Raw genomic sequence first — 13,479 nt, 5'->3', positions numbered from 1 at the left:
AACAACAATAGTTGACAAGAAGAAGATGAAGATGATAATGAAGTAGAAGATGATGATAATGAAGCAGAAGATGATGAATAAATCAGTAACAACAATGAACAACAATAATTGTGAAGAGAGAGAAAACAACAACGGGTGAGAAGAGAGACAAACACGCCTTTTTTCCCCTCTGTTTCCTGTTATATTAACTAATATTTAGATCAAAGTGTAAATTAAAAAACTTATGGGTTATTTTCAAACTTTCCCAACTTTCTTAATCCATAATAAAGTAATTGTCACCTGTACTCAATAATTAAGACTTGTGTCACTTACACCTCATTTTAAAACTCTTTTGTCACCTACAGCCCAAACCCCCAACATAGTTACAGATGCCACAGTCCACAACTATCACATACTTGGCCAACGTACAGCTTGCACCATCTTGTTTTACCAAACCTTCATCTAGCATCGGTCTTGCAACGAAAAATAAGGAAAATATATAGCAAACACTTATTTCCTCAGTGCGATCGACTACCCCACGTCTCCTCAGATGACTTGTAAACATAGTTAAGTTAAAACAAAATCACGATCTAAAGCCATCATTTTTCTGCACGGTGTGCTAGTTTTTAATCTAAGAAACCACATTGCTGTATTTTTAATTTACAATTTGTTTACAGAAACTTATTGTTTCATTGAACTCTGAAACATGAAAGTCCTCCATGATTTACTTGGAAGTTTTGATCTAAAGAAGTTTTACTAGGTGTGAGTTATGTCTAGCTTGGGTGGTATATGGAGGGTTTTATCAAGTTAACCAAAACAATCCAACATAAACATATGAAAAAAGAGAAAGGAATTAACCTCCCGGTTCACAAACGAAGCTCATAACATGATTTTCTTTCATAGGTGTAAAAGTCTAGCAAAATACGCCATAACATGATTCAGGCGCTTATTAATAGAAGGCTTTTTTTTTTTCAAACTTATACCACTAGACAGAGTGTCTAGAGGCCTTTTAATAATAATAAATTTAAAACCTCAACGCAAATAAGTACAAGGGGAACAATTTTACCTTACCAATCCTAAAGAGGTCACGAACCTATACGAATCAATAAGCACAAGAAAATATCAGAGAAAATTAGGTACTCTATGATCATCACATAGTTTATTAATAGAAGGTTAGATAGTATGGTCTCTAAAGTCATAGATGCATACAAAAGCAATACCTCAATCCCAAACAAGTTGGTTAAAATCACGGTGCATAATAGGAAAAACTCTGTATCATGTAAGAATGGAATGCATCTAAATATTTGGCATTTTGCCTATGATGTGGTTAATATAATACATACACATGGTCTAATGCCGGTTTCCAGATCGGTATCCTAGAAGGATAGCCACTATGACAACAAGGACAACAACCTGCAATATATTTCAGAGAATAAGAATATATATCATATCCAAAGCGTGAAGAAAACATCAGCTAAAAGCTCACCAAAGCTGAATTGTAATTAGGTCCACTCTGGATTACATAAGATTGCCTGGTCATAGCAGGTGCATTAGCTGATATTAACAAAAACTAAAGAAGGATGCTAGGATATGTAACATACCTTTTGTTCAAGGTTCCCGAGTCTTTGCAAGTTCTCAAGATTACTTCAAGCCTCTTCAAAGTTTTTGCCGCGTTTGGTTCTTTATACTCCACCTAAAACATTCAACCGATCAAGTTGTCCTACTTGCGCAAGTTTTCACTAAGAAATAGAACTTTGACAAATATTTTGAAGAAATTGAAGAAGATGGTACATAGCTGGAGAGATATTCATTACTATTAGGAAGTGAACTAAAGCTTATTGATCATCCATGTGATTTTAAATACTAAACGAACATGACATCAGCATTTCGCTTTTCATAATATTTGATCTTTAGTAACTTGCATTGAATCTTCTTGTTAGGAACTGAAAACATGTTTTTCTGATAAGCAGAGTTATGCATAGTTGGTCCAGCCAAATTAGTGATAAGAACATAGCTTCAAAACTACTAGGATTAACTTGGCTGTTTTACGAATTCCTCGTGGGGAAAACTTTAAAATGTGATCTCAAATGCATAGTTTGCAATACCCTTTCATTCGACTTACCTCTAGTTGCATTGGATGAAATTTGGGAACATAACGCATTAAGAATCTTTTTGTGTAGAGGATGGCAGCTGGTCACAAAGATAAGTGTGACAGTGGATTTTTCAATGGAAATTTCATCTTTGAAGAGGAAAATGTGAATTCTGATTTTTAAGTTTGAAATATAATAGAATAACAAAAGACAGATTCCGAGAACAGCTAATTCAGTAATAATGATTCGAAAGTATTCAGAAGAGCTAATTCGACAAGGGTTTGAGGAGTCTGTCATTGTAGCATATCTCTAAACCAGTAAACCTCCAAGCAACTTGTGTGCACAAAGTTTCAGGTAGCTTGATATGTAGTCCATATCGACACAAGGAGCAAGAAAAACATATGTGTGAATACTTACACAAAGACATGCAGAAATATGAACAAAATAATTGACAAGAAAAAACACACAACACATGGAAGAATTATGTTGAAAAATAACAATGAAACCCTCAAAATGAATCACTAGCTGCAAGAATAAGCACATTGTTATAACTGCGCAAGTTAAGCTTCTGTGGTAAATAAGAAAGTATCATGCCTTGGATTTCAGAATACAAGAGAAGTCGAAGAAAGCACCATATACATCTGCCTTGGTCCTGGTCCGGTCAATAACCTTAGCAGTGAGTCCTAGAAAGAAGAATCCAAGCATCTTAATAACTGCCAGTATGATGTTAAGGAGAAGATTTTTTTTAAAAAAAGTATGCTGATGCTTATAAACTAAAGTGCAAAGATAGTAAATAAAAACTAGGTATCAAAGATTCCCCTTTGTTTTAAAAAGGATAACTAGTTTGACTTGACACGGAATTTAAGAAAATAAAGAAGACTTTGGACTCTTGTGGTCCTATATTAAAGTTATGTCAAATTTATCAAAATGTCTTTTGATGTTATGATCTTAAACATGTTACGTGAAAAGTTGAAATTAAAATATCATCAAAAAAGGAAAAAAATTATTGCTCTTTTTAAATGAATTAAAAAGGAAAGTGGTCATTCTTTTTTAAACGGAGGGAGTATATCAAACTATACCTAATTGTGAATCTCTAAATATAGGTAGAGACAGATATACAGATCATATACATGCAAGCATGGTAACATCATTAAATGAAGTGGCATGACATGTGTGTAAGTATGTTTAGCGTACTTCTTACCACGTCTAATTTTTACAACTCCTCTGAAGACTTCAATATTATTGTAGCACTTTGCCAGGGTCCCAATTGCCATGACCTGGCGACCTAAGAAAATACTAAGGCAATGCACACTTTCAGAAGAATATTTAACAAGTTAATAATGCAAAATAGCAAAACCATACTAATATTTACGGGCACTATGAACAGTAATTTCACAAAGCACCTATATGCATAACAAATCAATACGCTCTGCTGTTTTCCCAAGCCTAAAAGAACTTAAAGTTTTAGGATTATATAAGATCTTATTTGCTTGCAACAACACTAACTCTGTAGCTAATAAAAGAGGGATGGATGTGTTTGTGGAAATAAGACAACAAGAAAGTCCTTGATCAATCAAGAATAATGTAAATAAAGAATTTCAGTAAAAGTAAAGCTTTAGTCAGTAGAGGAATTTTAGTAGTTCAGTTGGTTGGCTATCTGAACTCCACCTTATTGTTGAGCGTTTGATTCCCCACCTTGTAACTCCCTCCCAATTTTCCCTTCCCCTGCCCCCAAATTTTTTTGAAAAAAATAATTTAAAAGAACTTCAGTCAGTGTCTGAGCTAAAAGCACAGAAGGGGATTCAGTTAAATCTTCTTTGTAATTACACTGCAAGGTAAAAGAAAATTCTTTTGGTAAATATATAAACCATTGAATCCCCTTCACGTAGGGAAGCTTCTAAGTTCTAGGAATAGCATTTTTTTCATTTTTTTGAATCCTCTGGTTAGAATTCCTGGCTCCGCCAGCGGCTTTAGCAAATTCCATACATTTCTTTTAATGTTTGTCAATAGATTACAAAATACAGATGCAAATTACATTCTGAGACACACAAGTTTTGTGACAAAGCTCAACAAAAGTCTAGAACAAGAGCCAAAATAAAAAGTAAAGACCTGTGGAATAGCACAGAAACGAAAGATAGCAGGATCGCGCAGTGTAGATATGTAATTCAAACAATCTTCTACATGTGATAAAGCATTAGTGACCATTTCATTCAGACATTGCACTGCCTTGATGGAGTTCTCCTCATACTTCAAGTCCTGAGGCACATGTGACAACTGCAGTCAGCTAAAAAATCAATGAACCCCATATTCAAGGTAATTCAAGATCATGAAATTGACTAAGATAGCAGGAAAACATTAGATAATAAATGCTAATTAAAGAGTTGAAGAAAACATACCTCGAGCTTGTTAACGTATTTACTCCAAATCTGACGAGGCCAAAACATACGACACTTGGGTACTTCATTTATGTCTTCCAGATAATCTCTAGTGATATCTTCTTTACCAGAGGCACACAAAAGTTTTGACAAGCCTAATCCAACGATCCCAGCTACATGGTGACAATATTCATCATAATCATCAATTGTTTCAACCTACCGAAGATAAAATACTAATGATTAACTCGTATATTGACATTGTAGAGGAGTTTACACGACCTTCATATTTTTGGCAAACGGTGGGAGAGAAAGCAAATGGGTCTATCAAGAGATCAAGCCAATCAATATTAACACAATATGAAAAAAAGTATAAAGTTCATATCGTTGACTGCCAGATATGACCTTGATACTTCATTTATAGTACTTATTGCATACCTCCTTGTATATAAATTTTGCCATTCCTGCACCCATCCTCATGGTAATGTCCTCGATTGCCTCCTTGTATCTGCAACATTATAAGAACATAATGCTTGTTCATAAACTATGAACACAACATTGATATTAGAATTTGGAGCTTAAGAGCAGGAGAAGATAAAGTTCAACCGTAGCTTTTCATTCATTCATTCATACATCATCAACATTTTACAAAAAACTACACTTATAGCTACATGAGTCTTATAAGACACACTTCATAAGTCTTACAAGACACACTTCTCAAAATAAGGACTACCATTTATTTTTAAAATAAAAATAAACATAGTAATAAAAGAAACTATCAAACAAAAGACTATCTAGAAAAATCTCATAGTCTAACACTCCTCCTTGAGATTTTTCTTGGATACTCCCAGCATAACCCTTAGAACTTCAAATTTTCCCTTAGGAAGAGCCTTGGTCAAAATGTCTGCAATGTGTTGATCGGAGCTGTAATAAACAAGATTAACTTCGCCATCCTTCTCTGATTGCCCGATAGCGTGAAACTTCACATTTATATGCTTGCTACGACCATGTTGCACTAGATTTTTGTCCATAGAAATTGCTGACTTGTTGTCAACCTTAATGGCAGTAGCTTCCATTTGATTTTGCTCTAGATCACATAGAATTTTTCGTAACCATAGAGCCTGATTAGCTGCACCAACAACAGCAATGTATTCTGCAGATGATTTAGCTACCACATCTTGCTTCCTTGAATTCCATGAGAATATGCCTGAACCAAATATAAAAGCATATCCAGAAGTGCTTTTTATATCATCAACATTTCCTGCCCAATCACAATCTGCATAACCCATCAATTGCCCTTGCTCTTCCTTTTAAAACCAAATACCATAATCACCAGTTCCTTTGATATACCTCAATGTTCGTTTAGCGATACCAAGATGAACTTGACTTGGAGAATGCATAAACCTCGATAAAAGGCTTACCGCGAACATGAGATCAGGTCTTGTTGCTGTCAAATATAGCAAACTACCAATTAGACTTCTGTAAACTGTTGGATCAGCCCTATCACCTCCTTTAGACATCAAGATCTTTTCATTATGGACTAGTGGAGTTGATATAGGCTTGCATCTCTCCATCTTGAATTTTTTAAGAATATCCTATGCATATTTTCTCTGGGAAATGAAAATTCCATTAGTAGAATGATGAATCTCCATTCCCAGAAAGTAATTCATTTCACCCAAGTCTGACATCTCAAACTTAGTCTCCATTTCTTGACTGAATTAATTCACCATAGCTTCATTGCTTTCGGTTACTAGAAGATCATCAACATAGAGTGATATCATAAACACATCTCCACCTTTAGCCTTCTTCACATACAAAGTGGCTTCATTTTCACTTCTTTTGAAACCACAATGAATGAGATGATCCTCAATCTTACTGTACCAGGCTCGAGGAGCCTGTTTCAATCCATACAATGCCTTAAGTAGTTTGTAAACTTTATCCTCCATTCCTACAACTTGAAAGCCTTCCGGTTGATCGACATAAATTTGCTACTGCAATGGTCCATTTAAGAATGCCGACTTCACATCCAGATGATACAACTTCCAATTTGATTGATCTGCTAAAGCAAATAGAAGTTGTATTGTATCATGTCTTGCAACAGGTGCAAATGTGTCTCCATAATCCAGACCTACAACTTGCGCGTAACCTTTTACAACAAGCCTTGATTTGGGTTTATTAACTGAACCATCTTGATTATATTTGATTTTATACATCCATTTCACCCCTATTACATTTCTGTCTTTGGGTTTAACAACCAGCTTCCAAGTGTCATTCTTCTCATTTATACCAATCTCCTCCTTCATGGCTTAAATCCAAACTTCATGTTTTGATGCTTCTTGATAGGTGTTGGGTTCCAGGATTGCAATATTGCATCTTTCATATATCTCGGAATGGGACCTTGTCTTCAAAATTGGAGAATCAAGTAAGGATTTACCATCTAATTCTTCAGTTTCATCCAGATTTTTAGAGCTAAATAGTTGTGTTTCAGGCAGCAGGTACATGTTCAGATAACCTGCATTTTCTTTCTCAACTTGCGGATGTATGTTCAGATAACCTATATTTTATTTCTCAACTTGCTCCTTATTCCAATTCTCATAGGCATGCTCATCCACTACTACATATCTTCTGATGGAAATAACTTTTGTTTGTAAGTTGAAAACTTTATAACCTTTGGCTTGCGATGAATAACCAATAAAGATCCCCAATTCACCTTTTGGTTCAAGATTTCTTCTTCTGACTGAAGGAACATGAGAATAGCATATCGAACCAAAGATTTTTAAGTACTTGGCAGATGGTCTATTTCCACTCCATGCCTCAATAGGAGTTTTACCATCCACAACTTTGGTTGGAAGCCTATTCAATAAATAAACTAAAGTAGAAACAGCTTCTGCCCAAAAACTTTGCGGTAGTTTCTTTTTTAGCAACAAACATCTAACCATTTCAACTACCGTCCTGTTCTTCCTCTCCGAGACTCTATTCTGTTCTGGTGAATAACTTACTGTCATCTTGTGATCCATCCCTGCATCTTCACAATACTTATTGAACTCATTTGAAGTATATTCACCTCCATTATCTGACCTCAAATCCTTCAGCTTGCAGCCACTCTATCTTTCAGCGAAAGCTTTAAACTTCTTGAAAACTGAAAATACTTAAGACTTGTTACTAAAAAAATACACCCAAATCATCCTTGTTAAGTCATCAATGAACAACATAAAATATTTATTTTGAACCAAGGATGATGTCTTCATAGGTCCACATACATCAGCTTGAACAAGTTTAAGTTTTTCAGTCGCCCTCCAGGTAGCACTTTTAGGAAACGCTTTCCTGTAAACCTTACCCATCTGACATGACCCACAAACTTCTTTAGATAGTAAGATCTCAGGTAAATCCTTAGTCAAGCCTTTCTCATACATAGACCTTAAAGTAGCATAGTTAAAATGCCCATATCTTATGTACCATAACCATGAATCGTCTAATCTTACAAAATTGGCACTATCAAACTTTCTATCTACTGAAAAGATCTTATCCACCATTTCTACTTTGTCAATCAAAGTACCATCAGCATAAAAAATCAAACAATGCTTTCCTTTAAAAAGTAAGGAGTAACCTTTGGACATCATTTGGCCAACACTCAATAGGTTATATACTAAAGAAGGAACATACAACATATCATGTATAAGCTTTGTACCTTGTTTAGTTTGAAAGGTAACTGAACCCTTTCCATGTGCTTATAGTGTTGCACCATTTTCCATCCTAACTTTAGCTTTAGGTGACTTGTTAAGTGTGTGAAAGAGATCATTATATGACATGTGACTCGTGCATCCACTATCTAGGAACCATTTAGATTAGTTGGTTGTGTTTTCTTCATGAGCAGCCATAAACAAGCTTTCTTCCTTTTCTGACTCTTCAGTGAAATTTACCTGTTGAACATGGTGTTGTTATGGTTGATTCTGCTTGGCCCTGCAATTTTTCTCAATATGACCCATTTTTCTATAAAATTTGCACTGAATTGATGGCTTTCCTTTAAACCAGTAATTCTTTTCTTGATGGTTGGTTCTTTTACACTGGACGAACGCAAGGTGGAAACTTTTCTTTCTGTGAAGATTCTGTCCATGGCTTTCTCTTTGCTGTTTTATCTCCGTCCATCCTCCTATTGTCCTTCACAGGTTTCTTGCCTTTGTGCTTTGCTTGAAATGCCACTTCTTCTACTTTTTCATCTCTTATACTTGTCCTTTGTTCTTGGTCTTGCAACTTACTAATCAGCTCTATGATGGATAAAGTCTTCAAATCAGAAGATTCCTCTATTGCTGACATCTTAGACTCGAACCTTGCTAGTAAACATATTATCATCTTCTCCATCACCTTTGAATCTGGAAAAGTTTCACCAAGTAATCTTATCTTGTTTATAATTTTCAGAAGTTTGGAAGAGTACTCCTTCACGGTATCTCCTTCTTTTATCCTTAACATCTCAAATTCTCTTTTGAGAGTTAAGAGTTTGACAGTTTTCACTCTGTCACTTCCATCGAAATCCTCTTTTAGTTTCTCCCATACTTCTTTAGGTGTTTCACAAGCCATTATTCTTGTGAAAATCACATTTGAAAGTGCTGAATGAAGACAAGTGAGAGTCTTTGGTTTCTTGGACTTTGCATCTTTATAGTTCTTCATTTGTGCAACAGTTGGATTTGGTCCTAATGGAGGGGGATCATTTTCACTTTCAACTGTTTCCCATAGACTAAGAGCTTTGAGATAAACCTTATCTTTATCATCCATACGTGATAATTTTCTCTATAAACATAGGAGGCCCTGCACCCAAGAAGCTGTTAGATGCCATGTTACTGCTGCTCAGCTCTCTGCCTTCACAGATCCCTTAAGAAAATGGCTCATAATACCACTATTAGAATTTGAGCAGTAGCTTTTCATTCATTCATTCATACATCATCAACATCTTACAAAAGACTACACTTATAGCTACATGAGTCTTACAAGACACATTTCATAAGTCTTACAAGACATACTTCTCAAAATAAGGACTACCATTTATTTTAAAATAAAATTAAACATAGTAATAAAAGAAACTATTAAACAAAAAACTATCTAGAAAAATCTCAGTCTAACAATTGATATGGACAGCACACACCAAAAGTTTTTCTAATGCGAAAACTATAGTGTTTCATATTCATACTACAAATAGAGTTCAAATGACAGACATATCACAAGGATATGAAGTTATACTTAAATGCTCGCAATTCCCCCTGTGAAAAATAGGTCAAACTTCGAACAGTAGAGGAACAAAAACTACACATCTGTAGCCTGTTTTCTGTATTGAAAGAATATCACTGTGGTAAATGTAAGTACTCATTAAGCATTGCTGGTTGATATTCAAATTGAGCATCAAATTCAAAAGCAGCCCTTGATAGTTACAAACTTACTGTCTCCCTAGCTCCAGAAATGCGGTTGAAACATGGCAGAATTGATCCATAAGAACCTTGTAATCCTTAGTACCGCCTGATATAAGAAAATTGGGATTAGGAAATCAGTCAATAATTTTTGAAATTATAGTTGAAAAAACAATTCATGATCAGAGTGAGTCACTGAGAGAAAAACGAAACCAAAGAAAAAAGAGGCGTCTAGTTAGAGAAAGAAGCTGCAGTGATCTATAGAAATAGAAGTTCTACAAAATATCTTGCTTCTCCCTTTTCTTTTTTCCTTTATAATTTACTTTTTTGGCTTTGCAATGGGTAGGGAGAATTCGGAGCAATGAGAAGACAAACAGTATTAACAGTGCCTTAATAAAAGACGATGGTGAGCCTTCCCGTGGTATGCTGCACTTGGTTCAGCTTATTCCCTTCTAATCAGCCACAGAATTTTTTTATTGAGAAAACCAAAAATGAAGATTGATATACATGGGAATGGAAGTCGGCCACCTAAATTCATAAGACTCACATGAAAAATGCCATTCACGATCATAAAGATGGCGATGGAAGGACATCAAAATAGGTACTTTCACCTCTGTTGCTACACTTGTATCATCCTCTGTCCAGAAAAAGAGCACCAAAATGTGATTAAGTATATGACTCCAAGAAAACGAATGCAACAACCCTAGATTTTAATCAAGATCAAAGGTATAAACTACTCGATGACAGTATAAAAAGATAGAATTAAAAAAAGCAGCAGTCCATGGCTTTTGTTAATTAATCAACATAATCCAAAAATCTAGCAAAAGAACCAATAGTACAGTACTATTAGTTCTTCAGTAATAGTAGCCACAGGTTTGTGCTATAAAATGTCAGTCTTCTGGTACTAACAGAAGGACATTTATACGAACCTCGTTGTGCAAACGACAACTAGCACGTATTTTCTATTATTACACTTAAATGTCAGTCTTATTTTGTTTACCAAATTGGTTATCTGCATTCAGGGCTCAATAATTGAACATACCAACAGTGGCAAGCGCTCGCAGAACCAAATAGAAAATGCATACCTGCAAAGGTAGACAGAAGTTATGAGAAATTAACCTTCACAATAAGAGTAGTAAGATCATATGAAAATATATTTTTCCAGACTGATTAATGAAACAATTCAAATTTGGAGCTTCATTTCTGATAAACTAAGAAGAAGCAGGAAAATATATCTTTCCTCAACTTTTTCCCTAATCAAGCGAAATACAAATCTTTAAACTGAAGAGTTACGTCTTCATTGTGTGTGAGAGAAAAATGATTTCTCCTTCGTCATCATATAAAAACCCGTCTTAAAATTCAACCTATATGAATCCTGACTAACATTTCATTGAGATGAGAACAATTGCAACATACTATCTAAATTTTAATGGTAAAAATGGAATCAATTTATTCCAATTTTCAAACAATCAGTCAAATAAAAAAAGGGAGAATGCCAAATCAGTTGAATTGGGAGACTGATATATAATATAAGCTACAACCTTAAATGCATGTAGCCAAAGATAACAAAAGGAATAGGCAACAAGCTGGTGCACGACTGCGATATAGATACAAAAGGTGTTTGGTATGGAAGAAAACTTTTCCGGAAAATGTTATCTTATTTGCCCTTGTTTGGTTCGACAAAATTCTCGGAGAACATTTTCTCTAGGAAAATAAGTCCCTTAAAAATGGGGAAGATTACTTTCTTAATGGAAGTAGAGAAAATAAGTTCTACAAGTGATATTCTATGTTCATTGTATCCTCCTACGTCCTCAACCCCTACCCCTTGACCATCCCACCCCCTGCCACCCCTGAGGCCCCACACCCTGCCCTACCGCCACCTTTACAGTTTTTTGCTAGATTAGATATAAATGTTGTTGATATAACTTTGTTTTTTCTTATTACCAAACACTAGAAAAAAGTAAGAAATCAATTTGTTTTCCCTAAAAATGTTTTGTAGGAAAATATTTTCCTTCATATCAACACATCGAAAAACTGATTTGGCAGGGAATTTATGGAGGACAAAGTTTCATCAAAGTGAGTTTTATGTATCTGATTCCAAATCCAAAATACATTAAAAGAATTACTTAAGCTGACGTCTAAATATTCATAATATCAAAAATCCTCTAAAAACGTTATTAGGATGAGCCTCAAAATTGCAAACGCTATATTTTGCACCACAGCATAATGCTATGTATTATATTAGCCAGGTAAAATGGGCTCGAATAGATAGACTATGCATCTATAGGAAGTGGAACGGAAAAACTTACGGCGTCGCGAAGCTCAACGGGAAGCTGTTGAATTACAAGGGAAAAACTACGAGAGACCTTGTGAAGCATGGTATAACTGAAGGCCCAATGTGGCTGTGAAGGGATCTGCTTCTCCGCATATTGTGCCGCTATCTTCAGTTTCATCAATGGATAAATATCTTCAGGATGCCTCAGAATTGAACGTAAAATCCCCATTATTATTATAAATATTTGATCAATAAGAGATTCACATTCCAATCACATCTATACGCACTCACTTTAATTTGTGTAAAAACAAGCGTATGAATTAGTTGGAGGGAATGTTTGTGTGATGAGGATTGAGGATCATAACTATGTTCGTTTGGCAGTTGAGCTTTTGCCACCATTTATACTTGAAATTCGGATACTCCCTCCCATTTTATGCAAACGTGTTACTATGTGGGAGAGTTAAAAAAAAGTTCTTTGGTTTTAATTTCAAATTTTCAAAAATATTCCAGATATTCTGAATGAGGAAATGACAAAAATGATCATAATTGTGCTTAAGAGTACGTTCAATATAGCCTTTAACTTCAACAGTTTTGGTTCTTTACGTTTGTCACAAGTTAACAAAAATGATCCCTTAAGTATTGCGCTTAACAGTTTTGGTCCCTTTTGATCTCCAACAAAATTTTTATCGAATTCTATCTCCACTTCTTCGGAGGTAGCGGTATGGACTACCCTCCCCAGACCTCACTTTGTGGAAATACACTCGATTTTTTGTTGTTGTTGTTACATTAATAAAGACACATCAAATCCTAAAATATGCAGTACAAAAAGTTACACTAGACACTAAAAGCTATTCTATAAAATTACCAGAAATTACACTAATAAAAACTGCACCAAAATATAGAAATAACAGAAACTATAAAATTTGCCATTAATCGAAAATCGAGGGTCATTATTGGATAATTAAAATTTTTTGAAAATTTCATTTGGGAAAAGGGTCAAATATGCCCCTAAACTTTGTGAAAATGTTTAGATATACCCCCGTTAAAAGTTTAGCTCATCAATGTCTTTACTGTCCAAGTTTTGGTCCATATATACCCCTGTTGTCCGTCCAAGTTTTGGTCCATATATACCCCTGTTGTCAAGTTTTGGACCATATATACCCCTGTTGCCAAGTTTTGAGCCATATATACCCCTGTCGCCGTTAATTGCTTTGCTGAAATTTTCCAACCCCCCTCCTTTCTTTTTTTTTTTTCCTTAAGCAATTATGTTTCTCACATCACTTTTTTATTGACACATCTCATATAATTAAATCCACCCCTTCTTCTACACATTAAATGTCCGTTAAATGCTCTCATCTACCTCACAA

The 13,479-nt window shown here is 35.0% G+C and overlaps 1 protein-coding gene across 1 annotated transcript; it reads right to left on the bottom strand.

The window, feature by feature from the left end:
• Positions 1 to 357: 357 nt before the first annotated feature.
• LOC107844779 (squalene synthase) lies at positions 358 to 12,642 on the bottom strand. Its single transcript, XM_047397935.1, has 12 exons — positions 12,147 to 12,642; positions 10,880 to 10,922; positions 10,385 to 10,474; positions 9,871 to 9,946; positions 4,880 to 4,949; positions 4,466 to 4,660; positions 4,179 to 4,325; positions 3,271 to 3,346; positions 2,664 to 2,752; positions 1,581 to 1,672; positions 1,466 to 1,511; positions 358 to 1,392 (listed from the first exon to the last, which is right to left on the bottom strand). The coding sequence occupies exons 1-12, from the start codon at positions 12,339 to 12,341 to the stop codon at positions 1,330 to 1,332; spliced, it is 1,182 nt and encodes a 393-aa protein (XP_047253891.1). The 5' UTR covers positions 12,342 to 12,642; the 3' UTR covers positions 358 to 1,329.
• Between the last annotated feature and the right edge of the window lie 837 nt (positions 12,643 to 13,479).

This window comes from Capsicum annuum, chromosome 10 (assembly GCF_002878395.1).
Source record: "Capsicum annuum cultivar UCD-10X-F1 chromosome 10, UCD10Xv1.1, whole genome shotgun sequence".
Classification (NCBI taxonomy): domain Eukaryota; kingdom Viridiplantae; phylum Streptophyta; class Magnoliopsida; order Solanales; family Solanaceae; genus Capsicum; species Capsicum annuum.
Note: the sequence above shows the minus strand (reverse complement) of the source record. Positions and strands in the feature narration are given on the sequence as shown.